The sequence below is a fragment of the Colletotrichum godetiae genome (genome assembly GCF_030913485.1).
Source record: "Colletotrichum godetiae strain CBS 193.32 chromosome Unknown BDP55scaffold_4, whole genome shotgun sequence".
In the NCBI taxonomy this organism is placed as follows: domain Eukaryota; kingdom Fungi; phylum Ascomycota; class Sordariomycetes; order Glomerellales; family Glomerellaceae; genus Colletotrichum; species Colletotrichum godetiae.
Genome location: NW_026851252.1, coordinates 1,261,902 through 1,283,158, shown reverse-complemented (window position 1 = coordinate 1,283,158; position 21,257 = coordinate 1,261,902). Strand labels below are relative to the sequence as shown.

Sequence of the window (21,257 nt, the reverse complement as noted above, 5' to 3'; positions counted from 1 at the left end):
TAGTTGACCCTAGAGACACGAGTTATTCAATCCATTCTTAATTCAAATGGAAGACAACGCAAGTCAAGATCACATGGATAAGTATCGGATGTGGTGTTGCAAAATTACGTTACGCTTTGCTTGGCTACTGATACACTACTATTGTACAACCGCTTCGACGTCGTTCAAATCTGGAGAGCGCAGTTCACCATCTTTCCGCGCCCGGTGTACCAGCCCTCGTCAATCAACGCGCGCTCCTTGTCCTGCCACTCTTGGAACTTCCAGGAAACATTCTTCTTGTCGAGGTCGGCAAGCTTGGCTTCAAACGAGTCCACAACCACAGTCTCCTCTGTGCCCTTCTTCTCGACCTGGTATCGCATGTAGAGGGAGCAGTCTCGCAACGTCATGGCGATACTAAACTCCGAGTCGTTTTTGCTCGCATTTAGAGGCCCGCGGGGGTCCTTTTGGGTCTGGTGCCTCTTCAACAAGCTGAGGATAGGCGTCTTCTTCAGCAGGTCGTACAAGGTAGTGGCGTGCTTGTTGTCTCCGAGGCTGCTGTACTGGAACAAGCTGGTGAGAGCCTTTTGGCGCACATCTTCCTTGCCCTTGGGCGTCTCTCTCTCGGGATCCAACCAGAGGGGACATGGGTAATATCGCGGATTACTGCCGGCGTCCTTGCTGTCTTTGAACTTCTTGGCCGCGAGGGCGCAGCAGCGACATGTGTTGGCGTTCTCCGGCGCAGACGGCGACTGGGCGAGCCACTTTGGCTTAAATTCGACTACGCGCTCATCGGCGCTCCGCGCGCGCATGCTTTCGATCAAGCAAGCCCGTCCTTCTTCCATGATTTTGTTGTTTTCAAACTTGGCGGGTCGCTTTTTCGCTCCTGGTGGTGCTTTGTTCAAGGCATCTAGTACGTTCTGCATGTGTGTCATCGCCTCTTTCGGGAGCAATGTAAACTTCATGTCGGCCAGCAGATCCGCGCGAAAGGTAAAGAGAGGAGCAATGGTGGTCCAGAAATAAAACCACTGCTCTTTTGGCGGGTAGAATGGCTTGTCACCACCTTTGGGTTGCTTTGGTACTCTCAAGAGGTATTCTGTAAGTGATGTTAGTAACAGTTCAGGATAGGGCCTGTAAAGAGACATCTGAGAACCCACTGGTCAATAGGTCGTCTTCGGTTCTGTCCTTTTTGTCCTGCCTCGCAAACTTGGTATGCAAAAAGGGGATGAACAGAACGTTGGCGGCGCCCTCGCCAACATAAATGGCGTGTGTCCAGGGACTAATATGAACATTCTCTTCCGAGATGACCACCCCCATATTGAAGACCTTGCCCGATGCTGGGCTATGCTCCTTAGGGACATCTTTGGAGCATATATCTGCAAGCGTATTCGCACTGATCTTCATATTGATCTTTGTGGGGGGGATCAACAATTTGGCCATGACGAGGAAAGCGGAGTGAAGCGATATCTGTGTTGAAGATCGAAGACCTGTTGCTAGCAATGAGAGTAGACTCTTTGTTACGGATGAGAGGCTGAAGCTGAAGATGGCGAGCTAATATTGAGGTAGTGACCGGCTGGATCGAGGCGGGTAGGTAAGGCGTCCAGATGGCTTCATAAGGCGACTGTTAAGCGATGATGTTTGTGTGAAAAGAGGAGAGGCTCTCACGGCGAGTTGCAAAGAGGTATGGAAGGCGGTACGGTACTGTGGAAGGAATGTGTCTTTTTCCCAGCTGAACTAAGGTAAGATCCAATGGCTTACCTGCCGCAACTGGTGGCAGCAAGTGGTCTAACAAAGCGTAGTTTCCCAAGGTGTGGTGGTGACTTGGAGGTGTCTCACGCCAGCAACCCTTTCTCTCACTCTCCCGCCTCCGCTCTTGCCTGATCTGGCTCGGTGCTTTTGCAGATAGAACACACGGGTGAATACACGCTGGATAGCACGTGAGACTGGTCGGAAGGGGTTCCCAGAAAGAGGACGGAGCCGGAGTGCTTCTGAGTAAGGTGGGTAGGTAGTCTACGTCGTCAGCCGACTCGTAGTTGTCTGATCTAGCGTCGCCAAAGTCGAGTATCGAAAGAGTGCGCGCGCGCAACTGTTGCCTGCCCGCGTTTCTATGGTTCCCCTTGGTTAGAAGACGGGTTTCCGATGAGGGAGCGATAGCGACGAGGCTCCATTTGGTTGCTTGTTGCTCTGTGCTACCACGGCCCTCCCTTTTGTGTATTTTTTTTTACACCTTTGTTGTGTCTTCTGGATACCAGCGGTATCCCAGGATGACGACAGACTTTCCGCTTCGGGTGTGGAGCAGAAAAGTTGGCTGATTTGGCGCTGGCTACTGGGTAAACTTGTGAGTTCCTACTTTTTGTCGACGCTATTGGCGAGAAAGCAACGGTAGCAGACACGCGACAGGCAACTTCCCTGGGGCGGGAGAGGCTGACGGGGTAAGCCAATGACTCCAATGACTCCTCCCACAGCGATAGGTAGCAAGTCGCGGCTCATCTATCATATCTGGACATTTTGGCGAGGGCGTTGGGCAGGAAGCTACCGCAGGCACCGCAGGGTATAGTCTGTGTTACATAAGTTTTTACCCCGGAATCTTGTGAGAGGTTGGATTTCTTCAATGTGCGGTTGCAGAGATGGAACCCAGAATTCCAAAGGGCCCAAACGTTTTAGCAGGAACTCCTCATCCAATGCCTGCGATGACTGGTACTGCGCGCGCGTCAAACCCACATGCTTGACGTGAGTGCGGCTATCAAGCTGACCCCCCCATGTTGATGCGGGCAGCCAGAGGGAAAAGGAAAGACAGGAGGGCACGATTGGGTGCAACGTGCAGCATTGGCGACGCGCGATTCTTCGGCCGGACTGAGCCGGAGGAGAACCGAAGATTGGCCTATGCAGCGCGTGAGTGGGCGGCTTGCCCCGCCCGGCGGGAGATCTTTGGGAAAAGGCTGGACTTTGGAGGCTCAGAAAGCGCAGAGCGATTGCGTCGCTTTCTTCTTAGCCGGCGTCGCCCGTTGGCTCCTTTCCCCCGAAGAGCGGAGCATTGCGGAGAAACGTTCAAGGGACTGGGGCTGAAGGACCGATGGTCCGTGGAGAGAAGGAAGGGGAAAGTTCAAGGAAAGAGAGACATTGGACGGGAGACACGCGATGGCAGACTGGCAGAGAATTAGATAAACCTGATAGAAGCAGTCAAGAATAAGGTCAGATCTGTCACGGCAGGGGATGGGGGGCACTGACCGGCAACTCGGACAGGATGCTGGACCCGAGAGCGATTCGAGCGCCGTGATGATGTGATTCTGCCCAGTCAAGACTCAACCCTGCTCAGCCCGGCCCGGCGACAAGACTTTCCATACGGATACCTAGTTCATGCCTCTCTGGAAAGCGAAGTGCATCATTGTGGATGCCGATATGACGGATTACCTACCCCTTCGCATAGCTCCAGATGAATTGAATAAGACCATGTCATCTTGTTTTCCAAATCCAGTCTTCATGCACGCGCAATCTCCCGAAAGGGATAGGTAGAAGAAGTAACGCCCTGATTTCCGGGAATTAGTAGAATTTCTGGCTGTCAGGTTATGCTTTTCACAATAGGGTATCATGATGTCGGACCACATCCAGCACATGTCTTTCGATATCGTCCCATGTTTGCTGACAACCCATCGCTCGTGATCGGCCCCGGGCTGCAACGGACCAACAGCCAGAGACCAAAAACATGCAGTGGCACCGTAGAAGCGGGTTCTTACCCCGACCAGGACGGGATCCAAAGGGCTGAAATGTCGGCCAGCCCAGATCTTGCTGAAGAGCCTTTGCGAAACTCGATTTAATTCGATTCCCCAGACGGTTCGCGCTTGTGGAAACGAGGGTACAACTCTAAATCGTCCACCGTCTTTTTTCGTTCCGGTGGCTTGGTGCGGGATTCGCCTGGCGCATCTCTTGACTTTTGGAGGTGGTCATTCGTGATGCTTCAGGGCTTTTAATGGCATTCGGTATCCGAACGGTGCCTTGCCTTGCGCGGCCGATGAAGGTCCTCGGGTGACTCGCATAACTGCTAATCTGCGACCGTCCGGCGTACTTGCAACTTCACAAGCAAATATGCAAATGAACCAACCAGGCCAACGGCACTAGGTACATCCGGCGCATAGCATATCATTAGCCGTGGGTGCTCAGCGGGTGTGAACGTCCAGTGTGTCCACGCAAACTCAGGGTGAGTTTGCAGCGAATCATGAGTCTTGGGTCCTGCCCTGGGAAGTGGACCTACCACCTTCCGGCCCCTCCCTCCTAAGAAACGAAGTGCCTTGCTCCTTCCTCCTTTTTCAACGGGGACCCTCAGTGGCTTGGGGGCGCCCGTCACGCTGCAGGCCATACCTCTCAGCGGAAGGAACCTACCTTGGGTACTGAATGGAAGGTACCTCAGTCCCAAAGTACTCTGTAAGTACTGGACGGGGGAGGCAAGTAGTGCCCACCCGACCCTTCCAAAGCTGGGACGCGCTCAAGTGGACGCTCACACGCACCTTCCTCTTGGTGGCCCCACCCAGTGGCCCTTTCCCGCACCACACGCGACACTCGCATCCGCCGGCCCCAGCATAAGGAGTCGCATCTGTCACAGCACCTGGTCATCCACCCAGTCAGAACACAGCCAAAGAGAAACACAGGGAAAAAAAACAGCCGTCAGAAATTTTGCAGGTGGAAAGGGAAAAAAAAAATTCGCGCTAAGGCTGCACCACTACCACTGCACGCACCACTTAGCTCCGAGTATTCCCTTCCCTCTGCTTCCCGAACAGCGAAAGAAGGAGAAGGAGATAGGTACCAAGGCATACAATAGCACCTCAAGTACTACGTACCCGACCAGCGTCATTCGCCGGAAAACGCACACCTCCCGCGCACCGAACACTCTCGCTCTATCTCTTCACCACACAACCAAGCTTGATCTACATCCCGATACCTCCCACCCTCATTCTCCCTCCGCCCTCTCCCCAGACCATCCAACTCTTCCCCGGACTATATCATCTAATTGCACCTGCTCCTCAACGAGTCCATCCCACTATCGGTCTTGCCTTCGAACCCGCCATCGACGCAAACCTTTCGTCATCGAACCCGAAGCACCTTACTAGACATCACCAACTCACCAAGTCTCTCCTTATCGAGTCCCGGCCGACCGGCCTCCATCACCTTGCCCTTCGATGGTTGGCCGCAGCTAAAGCCATTTCAACATGGCCTTCAACTTCAACTGGTCGCCGCTCACGGCTGACGCCGAGTTCTACCAGCGCGCCCGAGAACTGCTCACCACCGCGCTGAACAAGAATCCGAAGCCTCCGATTATCGTCGATGACATCCTCGTTACCGAGTTCAACTTGGGCTCCGTGCCCCCGGAATTGGAGATATTAGAGATTGGCGACATTGCCGAGGATCGATTCCGTGGCATATTCAAAATGTGTTATTCGGGCGACGCCTTCTTGACCCTGAAAACGAGGGTTCAGGTATGCTGGACTTTTTTTTTTTGCGTTCCCTCTTCCGCACCTCGCCATCCCGCAGGTGTCTCCCTGCACGCAAACTCCGGAGGCGAAGCTCGGGTTCGCAGCCGCCGCAACGAGCTCGCCAATGCCCGCATCACGAACTCACCTTCACGAGTTCGGAATCGTTTCCGTTCCAGCGGCTATCGCAGTGCGCCAGAGCACTTCTGCGTCGCGATCATGATTCCATACCAGTGTCTGGAATGCCCTTGGTTCCCCCATCGGAGAGCCGAGACAGCACCAAGTGATGCTCTCCCCGAAAACAGCATCATTTCACCAACCACAATGATTTCCACCATTTCAGATGCTTCGTAGCATCGTTGCCCCAATCATCCCGGTGTTTGTTTTTCCCTCGCCAAACATTTCTTCACTATCCGCGTGCTCGCATTGAAGTCGAAATTGCCTGGCCGGGATCCGCGTCCCATGTTACTACCTTTGGCTCCCCCAAAATGCACGTGCGTCATAGCAATGCTAATATATCAACAAATAGGCAAATCCAATGAACACCTACCTGTCGTCCAAGCCGGGATTCACATCGCCGCAGCCACTGGCCGCCGCATCGGGTCTTACTATTCCGCTGTCAATAACGCTTTCCGAGATCAAGCTTTCAGCCTTCATCATCCTGGTCTTCTCAAGGCAAAAGGGCTTGACCCTGGTCTTCCGCAATGACCCGCTCGAGTCGCTCAAGGTCTCTTCAACCTTTGATTCGATACCGTTCGTGCGCGATTATCTACAGCGCACCATCGAGGCCCAATTAAGGAATTTGATGATGGACGAGCTCCCCGCCATCATTCACAGGCTGTCTCTGCGCTTGTGGTGCCCCGATGCTCTGCCAAAGGAGGAGGAGGCGCCCAACGAGGACGCTGAGGAAGCCGAAGTTGACCCCTTGGCGAGCCCCCCTCTGGATCCCGTCGATGCGAACGGTAACCTGCTCGACGCCAACGAGGTTTCCTCACTATCTCTTGAGGGTGGCCCGGAAGTCCAGTCGCTCTTCTCGCAGAAGAACCTCTTGAGATTGGCTGCACTGAACGACTCCCATCGCACATTCTCTCTCTTCACGCCGGGCATTCGAGATGTCGTGTTCCGTGCATGGACTGGACCTGCAGTGTCCGAACCAACTAGCACACCACCGACGGCAACGCCCAGCTTGTCCAAGACAAACTCCTTCCATGGAACTGCTACCACGTACACTTTCTCCGATACTGGTAGCGCCGCTCACGGCCATCTCCCGTCCAGACCGTCAATGGTGAGCCTCAACTCGGCCACCACTGGTCTGTCGTTGGGTGCCGGTATTCGGTCAAAGTCGTACGCTGGTCGCAAGAAGAAGACGAGAGTGGTCAACCTCCGACGCTCAAAGAGCCAAGTTGGCGAAACTCCCGAGGGTAGCGATACCTTCTCGGAAATGGCATCCGACTCTGCATCCGTTGCTGGTCCCTCGACTGAGCCTCTCATGACCAGCTCCATTGCTGAGGACCTCGAAGATGAGGAAGCTCTGGCTAACCTGGCAGAATCGACCCCTAGCAAGGTTCGTTTCAGCCCGCTGGAGAGGACGCGAATGTCTTCTCGACCTCCGTTGCAGCCGGACTTTTACGCGGCGCCCCAAGAAGATCATAGTGTTCCTATCAAGCTGGACAGCACCTATGAGTCTGAAGCCGTTATTACGCCCCGAGCCGAAAACGAGAAGGCTGCAGCGGAGAAGCCGCTTCAAGGTGTACCATCCGAGCCGTCATCTGTGTATGAGCAGGCTTGGATCATGAAGATGGCTGGCGAAATCGCCCGTCGTGTCTACGACGAGAAGAGCCGCCATCCCAATCTCTGGGACGAGCGGGAAGACGTCCCGCCCCCGGCCTACGAGGCATCAACCTAGATCACCTGTTTATTTCAGGCAAATGTACAGATTGTGCAAGCATCACCATACATACATCCACGTTGCTGGACTGCATCTCCTTTCCATCTGGTCCATCCCTTCCTCCTCGCATGGCGTTAGGGGGAACTCCTCAACTTTTTTTTTTTTTGGGTTTTTGACCATGGACGACAATTGCATCGTCATTGGTCCATTTTGCTATTAGTGTTAATGTGTACATATCACATGGCGTTTGAAAGGGAAACACAGGGGGATACCGGGTATCATACAAAAAAGAATGGGATTGAATCAGAGAAACGGCCTCTTCTCTGATTAAATTTTTGGATTCTCAGGTTGGGATGAAGAAAGAGGCCGACCAACCACGCTAGTTTACGCGATCACGCTACGAATCAAACAGTGACTTTTCCCTTTTTACGAGAAAAAGGGCGGGCTGTTTTTAACTCGGAGTCATAAAAGTCATCGGCATACTACACCACGGCCTGCCTATACGAGGCGGGCTGATTTATACAGAACACATCTACACACACACACACACACACACACACAAACTTGTTTCCTTTGTCACTTTTTCCGAATATTTTATCGCGAATCATCCCCACCGAAGACCTCGATGGGTCGGATGGGTAGAGCTGGTGTGTACAACACAGTGGGAAAGAAGGAATCGGGCTTTGCTAGGAAATCACACCATGGATTTTTGTTCGAGTTGGAAAGAGGAGGAAGACGGTGATGGAAGGAAATATCGTGGATATCATTTTGTTCAACTTCGCGATCAAACTATTTTTGGCCTGGCTCATAAGACGAGTTTCATGGCGCTATCCGTAAACACATGTCAATTAGGCATGTTTGAAGAATCAAAAACTCCAATCTTCTATGCATACCGGTATTTTGTTCACACCGCCCATATTTCGTACATGAGGCACTTATTCACCGCTAGACTGTGCTCTTTTTTTTTTTTTTTTTTACCGCTCAGAAACTCCACAACCGCGACAAGGCTCCCTGCCGTCTGCGCTGTCACCAATATGTATGTATGCCTTGTGCTAGCCTCGTCAGCCAACATAGCCCTGTCCATCATGCGGACCATGATTCGGGCCCTCGTCCTTTGCCCTCTTCTTGTCAGGCAGCTCTGCTTCCGGTGATGCCTTCCGCTTTTCGGGCTTTGGGGCGGCCGGTGCCAGAGGACTCAGCATCGCGGACGGGCTCGAAGTATCATCCGACATCTGCACATCCGGCCCCTCCCTGCTCGTCTGAGAATGCATCGACATGGTTTCTGCAGCGGCGTCGACTTGCTTCGGTGGGGCAGGGTCTTGAACTTGGCTACCGCAGTTGTACATCTCTTCGAGGCTACTGTTCGGTACCAGTCGACATTGGGAGCGTGCCGACGCGGAGTAGTTTGAGTGGAAGAGACAATATGTTTGTCCCAGTCCAGTGCCCGGTGTGCTATCCCCGGAACCAGGGTTGACCCCCACATGAGGATTGGTCGAGCCCGCGATGCCAACGGCTGACGTCTGGGTTGGCGCATTCCGAGGATTTCGAGGGTCATACTCATCCCAATGCCATCTTGGGGCTCCGGGAGGCTCTGGCCACTGCTGTTCGCCATCAGTCATGGTGGTATCCATGTTGTTGTTACGCCTGGGGCTTGGTGTTCTCAAGCGTGAATCCTGTTGATGGCGGATGGGCGAGCTGCCACAGTCCATCTCATCGTCTTCTGCGTCATCGCCGCCGCCTCGCAGCCTGGGTCGATCCCGATACATTTTTGCGCAGAAGGAATCACGGTTGTACTGAGTTCCCAAGAGAACTGCAACCGATATCAATAAGAAGGCCAGACGCAGAGTCAGCGCCGTGTCGTTAGACAGCTGGAAGGCTCTGTACTCCTAGATGCCCTGACTGATGAGCTCCAACTCTTCCTTGACGCGTCTGAGCTTTTCCCCGTCTCTGGACAAAGCGAGCAGCTGGGTCGCCACAGTCACCTTACGAGCAGGTCTTCTAGCTGCTACAGTAGGCGGTTCCTAACCGGCCGTAGCAGCAGCGGCGTTCTCTGCTTTGAGCGCAGCCAGCTGGGCCTCCTTCTCCTTGAGAATCTCCAGCTGTTGCTTGGCCATGCCCTTGGCCGTTGTTTCGGCCTCCTTGAGCTTCTTCACCTCAATTTGCTCCGTCTCGAGACTAAACGGCTGACCAGGCTTGTTGACTGCGGGCAGCAGTGCGCTACGCTCCCACGCCACCTGGACGTTTGAAGTCTTCTCTGGCAAGGCCGGGATCGGTTTGTTCTTGCCTTTGCCTCCTTTACCCACGGGGTGGCCCTTGGGGTGAGCACCAGAGGTGAGCACTTCGTAAAAGGCTTCGTACGGCTCGTTGAAAAGCTGTTCGTCGTATGCCCAAGCGCGGATCTCGCCGTCGTTTTGTCGCAGCATCTGCTCCTTCTCGGCGTCGGTTCGTCCGTAGGGGTGAAGACGCAGGTTGTGGTACAACGTCTGAGGTTTCTCTCCTGATTCGGTCGCGTAGTATATCTTGATGGTGATTTCAAACTCTCCCCACCCAGTCTCTTGGATAAGGAACGGCTTGCCCGGCTCGCCGTCGATCACTGAGTGGTGTTTTAGCAAGCGCACGATTGAACCGGGTGTTGGTGCATAGACAACTTACTGCGGACGTGGTTAGGAATGGACTCGTGTAGCTTGAACTGCACTCTCCGAATCCAGTATGTGATGTCGATGTCATCAATGGCCTTGACAAAGACCTCCCATGAATGGGTGTGGTCTGCCGGTACGCCTTCCGGCTTGGGGTTGGTTTCGGGATCGAAAGGACGGGCAGTCGTGCCGTAAATGAAGGGTCGTTTGATCTGTGTACCCTTTACGCGTTTGCCGAGGCTGCTGGGCGGCGCCATAATGATGGATTAGATAAAGGTTGCTCGGGCGATGCGGTGCGTTCTGATCAATGCCCAATGAGAATGCGTGAGTAAGTTTGTGAGGCTGTAGTGGGGAGAAATGGTGTTGTCGAAAATGGACCGCAAGCTAAGGCAAGAAAATGGTAAGAAAATGGTAAGAGAATGGTTCCTGCGTCGGCAGCCTTACACCAAAGTTTCGAAGTGGGGCACCCGCCGAACCAGCCAACAACGACCGACTCTCGGTGCCAGCCCCTACCGGAGATAGTTGAACGGTATATCAGTACCTTGCCGAGGGGCATGCTCTTTCCAGCTGAGTGAGTGCTCAAAAGGTTCATCGATGGTTTCTCCTTGGTCGCCTCAATATGAAATGCAGGAAGCAGCAATTGGCAAGTCTTCAAGAATGAAAGGCAACAGGGGTCGATCTCCCGGCGTAAAGGTTTGATGAAGTGGGAACTACTGCGCTAGAAGGCTCCTCATCCGATCGCGGTAGGATTGAAGAACAAGTTGGCATTGTAGCCCTGGAGGTAGTATTACAGCTTTTCTATGATCTATCTCAATTACTTCTTGTAGAACGCAGTCATCTCCAGAACCTCTTCAGAGTAGGTAAGTTTGAGCAATAAGGCACCCCAAGAAGGAACCCTTAGAAACAAAGTAGTGGAGGCTGTAGCCACCAGCTCGCACATCGAACCTTGCACCAATGGGGAGCTTGGAAGAACAGCTGCCCCTCCAACCCCTGTGGGTAGCTACAACTCTTCAGCTGGTGCTGCACTGCTGCATCATAGGGAGGACCCCTGGCAGGTTTTTACTGGGGAGCTGGGAGCTTCCGGACGGGTGATGATTTCATGACCTTTCTGAGCTTTCCATCCGCGTCCGGAACGGCATCGAACCACCTTCGGATCAAAACTGGCAATCAACTAGCGCCGAACCCGGTCGGCATATCACAGGGCAATTGACTCAATCACCGTCGTCGATCCGGCTCACTCCCTCTTTTCACCTCACTGCTTTTGTCACCTCCAAGTAGTGCTCCTTCTCATCCAATTGGTTGCTTGGGTTACTCTCACCTAACACATCTTCCCGCTCATCTCACTCACACTCTCATCATGTCAACCTCAGCCGTAGCAAAGAAGCTCGTAGTGTGCGGCGGAAACGGCTTCCTTGGTTCGAGAATCTGCAAGTATGCCGTCGCCAGGGGCTGGGATGTCACGTCCATCAGGTACGCATTGCCCTCGTGAACCTTTAACATTCTCTTGTCGTCCCCCGCTTCTAAGACACCCCTTCCACAGCCGCTCAGGCGAGCCCAAATGGTCCGCCGTGACTGCATCACCATCCCCTCCCCAATGGTCACACAAAGTCTCCTGGGAGCGCGCCGACATGCTCAGCCCGGTAACCTACGCCCCCCTCCTCAAGGGCGCAGACTTCGTCGTCCACAGCATGGGCATCCTCCTCGAAGCAGACTACAAGGGCGTCGTCTCAGGTCAGGAGTCCCCCGTCTCGGGCTTGCAAAAGGCCTTTGCCCCCGTCAAAGACCGCGGCGTCGACCCCTTAAAGACCTCCGCCGAGCCGGGCGCAGCCGGAGCGGATCTCAAGCCGGCCAACCCGAAAGACCAGTTCTCTTACGAGGTCATGAACCGCGACAGCGCCATCGCCCTCGCCAAGCAAGCCAACGCCGAAGAGGCCAAAGCCTTCGTCTACGTCTCCGCCGCCGGCGGGGCGCCTGTCCTACCCGCGCGGTACATCACCACCAAGCGCGAGGCCGAGAGCACCATCGCCAGCGAGTTCCCGCGCATGCGGGGCATCTTCCCGCGCCCGCCCTTCATGTACGATAGCTCGAGGAAGTTCACGCTGCCCTTAGCTGCCATGACGGGTGCGGGTGCACTGTTCAACAGGTTGACTGGTGGCGTGTTGAGCGGGTTCATGGGCGCGAGCGGCGTGAAGCCTCTACCGGTTGAGACTGTCGCCGAAGCAGTAGTGGAAGCACTTGATGATGTCAAGGTTCAGGGCCCGATTGAGGTTCCTGAGCTTGAGGAGTTGGCGACCAAAGGCTGGAGGAAAACCATGCTCTGATGTATGAAGACTTGTATTTGTGTTATGCCATAGACTGTACTATCCCCCAATGTGAAGCCGTGTGTAGTGGGTTGAACATCCATACTCCAATCCTGACCTCCAAAACAGTTCACGAGGTTTTCCCCTCTATTAACCTCAATTGAAATTCAAGGCCAATTAACAAAAGGACAGAAAAAGAGTTTACTCCTAGTGTGGCTACATCTCTTGGTGCTCATGCTGAGATTCGAACTCGGATACTCGCTAAGCCTGTCGTCGAGTAGGCTAGTTGGCGTTGATTGTTGACCTTGAACCACTCCACCACCCAGCCAGTTTACCCAACCCATCGACCTAGACGGGCACCTGCTGAATGATGACAAGAATGGAGTTGAGGAGGGATATAAAGGCAGGTTCCCTCTGGATTCATTCCGGTGTGTATTTGGGTGTTGGAAAAATTGATCGGATGAAGGCTCGGTAAGGCAGGAATGTACGGTCAGCACCGCTTTGTCTCTTCCCTAGCTGGGCTACCTAGGCAGGCAAGTTTTACAGGCCTTTGGCTCCAAAAGCATCTCAATTTATCCCAAACGCTCGCGCTTAAATCATGGTTCCTCGCTCGAAACTGTCCCTAATCTCCGCAGTATACTTGTTGTAGAAGCGCGCCAGCTTCTGGTTGAACTGCTTGTTCTTCTCGTTGATGTACGTCACATCGCCATCGTCGCCGTTCTGTGCCATGCGGTCCTTTCTCTTCTTGAGTCTGTTCGCCTCCGCCCTCTTGAGGTCCTCCACCAGCCGATCCACGGCCGCCTTGTCCGGCTTGTTCTGCGCGAATGTCGTTGAGTCGGCTGTCGAGTAGAAGGATCCGTCCTTGTCCACCGCAATGAGCTCTCCGTCCTCAGTCTCCACAATGTCGAGGCCGCCCGACGCAGCGGCGCGCTCGATGGCCGCCATCTTGTCCTTTTCGTACTTTTCCATGTCGGGGGCAATATTCCTTAGCTGACGCTTGTACACTTTGTTGCTTTCGGCAGTGTAGTCTTGGAATGCGTTGTTATCGCGGTGCGCCTCCTTCTTCTTCACGTGCTTGTCCCACTTCTCGCTCTCGTCAATCGTCCAGTCCCAGGCGCGCTTCCGCTCAAAATCGCCGCCGGCATCCTCAATGTCGGCCTTGAGCAGCTTTTGCGAAGCCACGGCCTGCTTACGGTGGATAGCCGTCAGCTGGCTGGGGTCTGATGCGAGACGTTGTGATTCGAGCGTCGCTTCCTCCAGGTTCTGGTCGGACGAATTCTTGGCGCGGGCTTTGAGGGCCTTGAACCGCGCCATGCGGTCCTGTGATTTTGTCGCGGCATCCTCCGGTGTGGGCTGTGATGGTACTGCTGATTCTGTTGTCGCTGGTGCGGTTTCTGCGGTCGCGCTGGGTTCTGTCGCTTCTGTCTCTTCAGGTGCAGCAGACTTTGCTGGCGCTACAGTGTCGGCTTCCTCCTTGGCGGCGGAACCCTTATTTGTCTGTCTTTTCTTTGAGGGGGGCATCTTGAATGTGTTTCCGTATCTTCAAAGGTGATTCTGGTCGCAAGGTGTGCATAGGTGGTTTGTTCAGGAATCGCGCTGTGTGATTTTGGTCGCTGTATCCGTAGTGATGTGATGTAAAGTGACGAAGAAGTGGGATTTCATTGGGGGACGACCTTGGATGTCGCAGTGCGACTCGCCCGACATTTCTCCGACACAGCCACAGCTGGCTCAATCTTGTGGCTGGTACTTGGCATGCCTGTGGCTGGAGGTCGGAAGAATAGATCGATCCACCACCGTTCCCCCGCAGGATCCATACGGGTAACGGACTCCTGCAAGAAACACCCGTGGCTGTGCGGCCGGGCCATCCCTGTCGTTGCCCCAACACCCCTGCGCCGAGAGTGCCCTTGCATCTCGTTAACTCAACGCGCCCCCTCTCAATATGCGGCTCCCCGGGATCAGACGACTTTTCTGAGCAACGTTCGCGTGCCCGTGAATAGCCTCTGAAGGCGACCGAAGCTTATCAGGGACTGTATCGACTCACACATTAGCCATGCGGCCACTGAGAGCCGCAGGCGTCCCTCGCAGAAGCGCAACGACTGCCTGCTTTTACACTACAGCGTCATCTCGGCTACGACGGCCGCGTGTCCACGAAAGGAAGAGGCCGGCAGAACCGCTAGTACCATACTCATGGCGGCCTTTCGAGGTGCCAGAGGTGGTCCTCGACCTTGATAGTTGGGACAGCCCAATTGCACGGCCGTACGATGAGAATGAGATGCACATTCAGAGGAAGAAATGGGAAAAGATGCCCCAGATCGACGCCACGTGGCAACGGATCAAGCACTTCGAGTATGAACGCCAGCGCAGTAGCGAAAAGTTCGCCCAAATCAGCACCAGTAATCCCTGGTATCAACATTGGCAGATCACGGATCTCGACATCATGACGGTCGCTCTGAATGGCGGCTCGCCAGTCGGCCCGCAAACCCAGAATCGCCTAGCGGGGGGAAAGCCGCAGCAGAATGTTGCTTGGAGTGATTTGAAGTCGGTTGCCTCGAAAAACGCAATCCCACTGACCACCCTTCAAGACGACAAGAACTTCTTAAGCTGGCTGCTCCAACGAAGATCCAACACAGCTTCCTCATCACTGAAGCAACAACGGAGCATTGGTGCATTTATTCGACGACTGGCAGATCTCCAGAGCGTGAAGCGCTACCTCCAATTTCTACTTCAGCATGGTGATGAGGGAGTTCAGCTCATCCACAAAGCGGATCACGATATCGCTCTCGCATTATCTCAGCTCCTCTCCAAGCCCTCCGGATTGCGGCCTTTCGCCGACCTCTTGCCCATTCTCAACAGCATCTTTGCTCTTCAGAGAAAGCACGGTTTACCTGTCAGTCCGGGTCTCTGTGGTATCTGTTTGGTCATCTCGGCCAAGGCATGCCAGTTACCGGCAGTCTCGAGGTATCTCAAGCTTGGGCTGAAAGAGGGTCACTGGGTTGGAAAGGGCTCATCCGCTTCCGATGTCAAGACTGCGGTCAGAGCGCTGAATCGATGCTGGGGCGACAGGAAGCGCTTCCCGGATGTGGACCGTTCTGGAGAGATCATTCAGCGTCTACTCGGAGAGGTTTCGGGGGAGGATAGTATGGCTTCCTTCAAGGTCATTGCGCAGCATCATCCGGAAGACGAAAGGCTGAGGGAACAGTTGTTGGGGTTATCACAACGCGTTGCTTCCGTCCCGAAATCCCCCCTTCCATGAATAAGACATATCATGTCTTGGCGGAACAAACTCGCTACCTGAAGGAAGTAGATACCAAAGTTACGGATGCACACCGCATAATCAACCACCGGTGTGCATAATCAGCCACTCGACTAATAGAAGTCAGACCAAGGTGAAGGTTGGGAAGCGGTGCTGATATATACCAAACCCCATCATAGGAGTGTTAACCTCAAATACCAAATCTTATTGCTGCCCACCATACACTCCACGTGGACCAAGACGCGTACTTCTTACGACTGCCTTGCTCGAAGACTTGCTCATTCTACGCTGCATCTCTTCTCTTGTAGCTGACCTGCGAATCTGCAAGCCTCCTCTGACAGCGCCCCTCCCCATTCAGCCCTGCCATGCCTGCATGCGGACGCGGGCTCAAATGCCATATGGCTTGCTAGAGTCTCCAACTCAGAGGAGACTAGTTTTTGACAAGCTGAACCAAGCTCCGCTAATCCTCCCATCCCATTGGGTCTACAGGCCAAGTTAGGACAAACCAAGCTTAGGCGCCTCCCTCTTCCGTCCAACTCCACACAACATCCTCCGCCGTGTTCGTGTCAAGGTGGTGCTGCCACTCTCCATTGTCTCCGATGCGCTACATTTCGCCATGCTGCTGCATCGCTTTCTATCTTGGGGGATGACGGATCTGTGCTGTATGTCAGCAGAAGCCATGGGAGTTCTGCAAATCCGGCGTGTCGGGCGTCCCCTCGCTCACCACGACCAATACCTGTAAGTTGTCTACGAAGGGCAAAGGTTGCTAACAATGTCTACGAATCCAGAATAGCACACTTCAAAAGAAGCCTCCGGATTTCGTATTTTACTACTCATCAAAATGGAACCAACACAGGAAGCAAGCTCACCAGAGGGCCGGCCTAGGATTACCGCAATGCTTCGTAAACTCACACATCACCCGCTTACTCTGAACTGAACTTCAACAGAAGAACCAGAGCAACGGGGTCGTGGCAAAGCGAGCCATCTCGATGCGTGGCGCTTCAGACCTAGGACTAGGAGTCCAGCTCTCTCACCCGTCCGCCTCTGGTCTGGAACGGAGCCCCCGCCAGCTCGTCTGGATCCGGCCTGGTCCGGACGCTGCAGATCAGAAATGTCTCTGACGCTGCCGCTGGTGCTTGTCAACAAGCGAACATGGTGACAAGCCCAAACTCTGTTTTCTCTATCTTTCCCATTCTTCGAGAGCCCCCCCGTTCTTCTCTTTGTTTGAGCTTCCCTTCTTCATCGTCCTTCTTCCTTGGATGAGCTGATTGTCAATGTTCTGTCAAGACTGATTTGCCAGCACTTTCTTCTCTTCTTGCTTTTTTCATTACGCCCTTTAGAAATCCGTAATTTCATTGCATTCCACTTTCCAGACCAAAGTATCAGACCAGTCGATCATTACCTCGCAGTCTTCGAGTAGCTCACTCTATCTCCCGAGACATACATCAAAGTGGGAGATTGCGATCAATAAGCTCTTAATCGGTCTTCTTACTTCTCCCTTTTCTCGGTTTCACACGCTATGAGCACGATCCGTTCCGACTGAAGGGTCAAGTATCTCCAGGAACCTGGTCCACGGATAGATCAAGATCGACATACCGCTGGCGGGAGGGATCACACGGATCACGGAACGCAATGGCATTCTCCAATCCCTTGCTCACGGTTTTGGCCCTGGCCTTGCTCCCGGCCTCAACTTTGTCGCAGAATGATCCGGTGAACGACTTTTGCCGTCGATTTGGACACCAGACAGCCGTTGTCGATAACAAGCTCTTCATCGATGGCGGTCTCGTAAATTGGAATCCACTGTCATCGTTTCCCGCCAACTACTCAAGTATGTCACTCCCTGAATCGGCTGTAATCCCGTACACTTCTCCAAACAGTTCTCACTAACACCTCTTTTCAGATACATGGCTTCTCTACCAGGATCTGTCTTCCTCGACAGCTTCGGGCATGCCACCCCTTTACGCCAATCTCTCCAAAAATGGATCAATCCCTAATGTCGCCGGCGGTGCTCTCTGGTCTGATAATGTCAACAAACGTCTCTATCTGTTTGGCGGAGAGCGCAATGCGGGAGAATCGCCCATGCCCTTCAACCTATACGGCTACGATATCCTGAATAACCAATGGGATTCTTTCGGCCCATCTCGCACGGGGGCCTCGATATCAAAAGTCAGCTATGGCGCAGGAGTTTCAGTCGATACACGCGGCGAGGCTTACTACTACGGTGGATGGTTGAGCAACGCCTCGGTTCCTGGATGGGGTACTGGTCCGCCGGTCGCGACGACTGGGTTAGTGAGATATACCATGGATACCAACAGCTTTTCCAACAACACTGGGTAAGGAGGGAAACCCTATTCGAGCGGAGATACACGTCAAGCTAACGCCTACATAGTCCTGATAATGTACGACGCGCCGAGGGCAGCCTACATTATATCCCCGCTGGGGACGGTGGGATGCTCATCTACTTTGGGGGCATACAGGATCTGGCTGGCAATGGAAGTTCCACGACCGGGCAGCCCATGGACCAGATATTCATATACGATGTGCTCAGCAGCAAGTGGTACACGCAGAAAGCTTCAGGTGATGTTCCTGGAATGCGACGACGATTCTGCGCGGGCGTGACGTGGGCTGGAGACCAGTCGTCTTACAACATGTGAGTGTATCACTGCCGTTGCTTTGTGCACCTCATCTAATACGTAATCCAGCTACATGTATGGTGGCGCCAATGCTCCAGGCGTGCTCGGCGCGGGATTCGACGATCTCTACATCCTCTCGATTCCGACCTTTACCTGGATCAAGATGTACCCCATCGGCCGCAACGGGACCGGAGACTATCCTCACCATTCGATGTCCTGCAACATCGTCCCTGGCCGTGCGCAAATGATCATCTCTGGAGGCACTTTCCCACTCTCCCAAGACTGTGATTCACCCGGGCAATGGGGAACTCACAACGCGGATCTCGGAAAACAGAATGCTGGCAAGGCTGTCTGGGAGCTATACAAGCCCAACAAGACAACGTACGCCGTACCGGACGAAGTCGTTGCTGTAGTAGGCGGCAACGGCAACGGCGGGGCTACAAAGACTGCGCCGGCGGCTGGTTTCGACTACACTGATGTCAGCCTCCTCATCACGCTCACGGCTAATGTCCCTAGCCGTATGCCGACGAGAGATGTCGGTAGTACCAGTGCTCCATCTCCCACGGGAAGCTTATCTACGGGTGCCATCGTCGGTATCGCGGTAGGAGCCGCAGTTCTGGTCGGCGCCCTCGCCATGGGATGTTTCTTTCTGGTCCGCAAGCGCCGGTCAGATCGCTTCCATACCGGGGCATCGCCGCCGGGACCAAGCCACGTGTATCACGCCCAGAGCATGTCAGAAGCGTGGTCACCACCCGCAGCATCGCCTTACTCACCACCATACGGTCCTTCGCCTTTCACACCCCCTCCCCTATCCGCCCATCCACAGTCACCGCACCCAATGTCACCGCACCCAATGTCTGCGCACACAGTACCGCCGCACATGGGCCCGCCGGTGGAGCTGCCCTCAGAGCCGTCATACACAACGACACCATCGGCTCTGGCGGGAACGACGACGCTCACAAACATCTCGTCAACGGCGTCCTACCCGCCGCAACAGGCGTATTTCCCGGAGACGACGACATTGCTCAATCAGCCACAGTACGACGCACACGGGAACATGTGGATGCCGCAGGTGAGCATGGTGCAGGTCGCTACCGGGGTGAGCCCGCCGTTGCCCGAGTACACGCCGGCGAGGGGCGACCAGAAGACACCGCAGCCGACGGCGACCGAGGTACGGCACGAGCCGCCGCCGCAGGAGCCGCAGGAGCTAAGTGCGGACCCGGATGATCGGGCGGAGAGTTCGAGGCAGGAACATCAGACTTACTACAACAGATAATTTGACTTTGCAGGCGTATGGTTTAGTTTATGCTGGGAGTTGGCCTATGGCCTGATGTATCAATGATGATGTTGGGCAGGGGTGGGAGCACGTATGGAAAGGAGTCTCAGGCGTTTGCCTTTCTGTTTGGTCATGTCTTTCCCGGCACTATTCCCACTTGGAGTTTTGATATAAAGTTACAATGACCCAGGGTTCGGCAATTTCTCAAAGTAGCAGATACCTTGAGTTATCAGGGTCCGGAGCCATCAAGCTTCAAAGTGACGAATGTGATAAATCCTGCAAATTTCGATTTGGTGCTAGTCCATTGATCCGTCGCGTGACTCCCTGAAATCCATGCCAGAAGATAGTAACACGGCAAACCACACCTTCAAACAGTGGATTTTCAAACATCATTGGATCTTCCTCCCTGCAGTGCATGTTCCCCGTGTGCGATGCCGATGAAGCAGTCATAGGTATTTGTTACTTCAAGGTACTTCGTTCAGACAGAGACTATTCCGCTGCCCAGCGCTCAGCGGCCGCAACGTGCAACGTGGTCCTGACCTTTGAAAGGCAGATGGCCAAGATCACGCATCAATATGAGCCAAGGTGACGTGACTTGCCCGCATCCGGAAGCCGAGTACTCTGCCTCGTACTCTGCCCCCCAAAGAGCTACTCATGCAATGCCGGTAGCCGCGGGGGCGCTGAACAATGGCCATCATCCAAGATCTTGTCCCTCCCGAACCCAAGAAGGGTCCGGGCGTGATGCGATGAGCCCTTGAACATGCTCGGCTCATCAGCCGCAGCGCACCGTTGCCCGCCCAGTTCTCTCTCTCTCTCTCTCTTTCTCTCTCACACCCTCGTCCTACCTCTGCCTCTGCGAGGCGCATACTCATCACGGCCAGCCGGGAACCCAATCGTTGCGCTGCGTATGTGCCGTGAAAGTCTAATCCAACAAGATTCCGATGGCCCCCCCCACGGGTTGCATCGCGGCAGGCATGTCTTGAGCAGAGGAGTGTACTCCGTGGATAGCGCAAAGTCAAGACTCCACAACCACGAACCACGACCGTGGCTGCGAGGAGCTTGTATATTACCTCCTTGGCACGCTTGGGCAGAGACAGGTGTAAGAGGGTCCTCACGATCCTGTGTAACCACTGGGAAGGAGAGGGTGGGCAGGCGGCCATGTGCTCGGCGCCGAGAAACGATTTCCGTTGTCACCAGTTCTTTCTGCTTTTTGTATTGTTACCTGTATACTTTTTACCTCACAGTTACACAACACTTTCTGTACTCTCTGAACTCGTGACTCTGCAGACTCCAGATTCCAGAGGACGAGCATCCCGATATCGCTCTCGATCAATGAAGCATCACTGCGTCGGTCACCTGCAGATCACAAGAGCGATATCGGAAGCTCGCTGTATCTGTGACTCAGTCGTCTCGCCCAGGATTCTCTATCCACCGAGCTCGGTGAAGTCTGTGCTCTTGAGTTTGTCTAGTTGTTGGTTCGCAGAGGTTTGTTGGAACTTGGGATGTGAGAGTAGAAGGAAATTGTTCGACAGGGGTGGACGGGGAGGGACAATGATCCTAGAACCCTGCTCCCCGGGGCCGGCCGGACGGGCGGGGCCATGTAACGGAGGTACACTACTTCGAACGAACAGTAGACTTCAAGTGATTAACATGCGACCTGGATCTTCCGATCAACTGCCGCATACACTTGGTCACGTTGTTTTCAACTGTCAATCTGGACGATCCTTAGAGAAGATCTGTGATAGTGACGGGTATTGCAGTAAACTTTGAGCTGGCTGGCATTAGGAATCGAGCCGTCCCACCTAGTCAAGAAATGAAGTACCGTTAGTCCAG

The 21,257-nt window shown here is 54.1% G+C and overlaps 8 protein-coding genes across 8 annotated transcripts; 4 read left to right on the top strand and 4 right to left on the bottom strand.

Annotated features, from left to right (window-relative positions):
• Window positions 1–164: 164 nt before the first annotated feature.
• On the bottom strand, window positions 165–1,416 carry BDP55DRAFT_724079 (inositol-pentakisphosphate 2-kinase; the record flags this gene model as incomplete). Its single annotated transcript, XM_060578841.1, has 2 exons — window positions 165–1,072; window positions 1,134–1,416. 2 exons carry the CDS (start codon window positions 1,414–1,416, stop codon window positions 165–167), a joined length of 1,191 nt encoding a protein of 396 aa, XP_060435198.1.
• Window positions 1,417–5,177: 3,761 nt separating this feature from the next.
• On the top strand, window positions 5,178–7,344 carry BDP55DRAFT_541730 (mitochondrial distribution and morphology protein 34; the record flags this gene model as incomplete). The annotated part of the gene is made up of 2 exons (XM_060568248.1): window positions 5,178–5,444; window positions 5,968–7,344. The coding sequence occupies 2 exons, from the start codon at window positions 5,178–5,180 to the stop codon at window positions 7,342–7,344; spliced, it is 1,644 nt and encodes a 547-aa protein (XP_060435197.1).
• Window positions 7,345–8,387: 1,043 nt separating this feature from the next.
• Window positions 8,388–9,092, bottom strand: BDP55DRAFT_724077 (uncharacterized protein; the record flags this gene model as incomplete). The annotated part of the gene is made up of 1 exon (XM_060578840.1): window positions 8,388–9,092. One exon carries the CDS (start codon window positions 9,090–9,092, stop codon window positions 8,388–8,390), a length of 705 nt encoding a protein of 234 aa, XP_060435196.1.
• Window positions 9,093–9,347: 255 nt separating this feature from the next.
• On the bottom strand, window positions 9,348–10,219 carry BDP55DRAFT_724076 (yeats family protein; the record flags this gene model as incomplete). Its single annotated transcript, XM_060578839.1, has 2 exons — window positions 9,348–9,919; window positions 9,979–10,219. The coding sequence occupies 2 exons, from the start codon at window positions 10,217–10,219 to the stop codon at window positions 9,348–9,350; spliced, it is 813 nt and encodes a 270-aa protein (XP_060435195.1).
• A 1,100-nt stretch (window positions 10,220–11,319) lies between these two features.
• BDP55DRAFT_541870 (NAD dependent epimerase/dehydratase) lies at window positions 11,320–12,283 on the top strand (the record flags this gene model as incomplete). The annotated part of the gene is made up of 2 exons (XM_060568256.1): window positions 11,320–11,432; window positions 11,503–12,283. 2 exons carry the CDS (start codon window positions 11,320–11,322, stop codon window positions 12,281–12,283), a joined length of 894 nt encoding a protein of 297 aa, XP_060435194.1.
• Window positions 12,284–12,571: 288 nt separating this feature from the next.
• Window positions 12,572–13,894, bottom strand: BDP55DRAFT_647270 (SYF2 splicing factor). Its single transcript, XM_060573762.1, has one exon. It carries the CDS (start codon window positions 13,781–13,783, stop codon window positions 12,854–12,856), a length of 930 nt encoding a protein of 309 aa, XP_060435193.1. The 5' UTR covers window positions 13,784–13,894; the 3' UTR covers window positions 12,572–12,853.
• Window position 13,895: 1 nt separating this feature from the next.
• On the top strand, window positions 13,896–15,748 carry BDP55DRAFT_647269 (uncharacterized protein). Its single transcript, XM_060573761.1, has one exon. The coding sequence runs from the start codon at window positions 14,313–14,315 to the stop codon at window positions 15,513–15,515; it is 1,203 nt and encodes a 400-aa protein (XP_060435192.1). The 5' UTR covers window positions 13,896–14,312; the 3' UTR covers window positions 15,516–15,748.
• Window positions 15,749–16,774: 1,026 nt separating this feature from the next.
• BDP55DRAFT_266525 (cell wall anchored protein) lies at window positions 16,775–19,706 on the top strand. The gene is made up of 4 exons (XM_060566377.1): window positions 16,775–17,343; window positions 17,416–17,848; window positions 17,905–18,165; window positions 18,218–19,706. Exons 1-4 carry the CDS (start codon window positions 17,148–17,150, stop codon window positions 19,422–19,424), a joined length of 2,097 nt encoding a protein of 698 aa, XP_060435191.1. The 5' UTR covers window positions 16,775–17,147; the 3' UTR covers window positions 19,425–19,706.
• The last annotated feature ends 1,551 nt before the right edge of the window (window positions 19,707–21,257 follow it).

What these genes read in the sequence shown, in the direction of transcription:
- BDP55DRAFT_647270 (XM_060573762.1), bottom strand. Translation starts at nt 13,783, where the DNA reads ATGCCCCCCTCAAAGAAAAGACAGACAAATAAGGGTTCCGCCGCCAAG.
- BDP55DRAFT_647269 (XM_060573761.1), top strand. Translation starts at nt 14,313, where the DNA reads ATGCGGCCACTGAGAGCCGCAGGCGTCCCTCGCAGAAGCGCAACGACT.
- BDP55DRAFT_266525 (XM_060566377.1), top strand. Translation starts at nt 17,148, where the DNA reads ATGGCATTCTCCAATCCCTTGCTCACGGTTTTGGCCCTGGCCTTGCTC. An exon ending in GTTTCCCGCCAACTACTCAA is followed by an intron (nt 17,344 to 17,415) that starts GTATGTCACTCC and finishes ACCTCTTTTCAG; the next exon opens with ATACATGGCTTCTCTACCAG. An exon ending in GACCAGTCGTCTTACAACAT is followed by an intron (nt 18,166 to 18,217) that starts GTGAGTGTATCA and finishes TACGTAATCCAG; the next exon opens with CTACATGTATGGTGGCGCCA.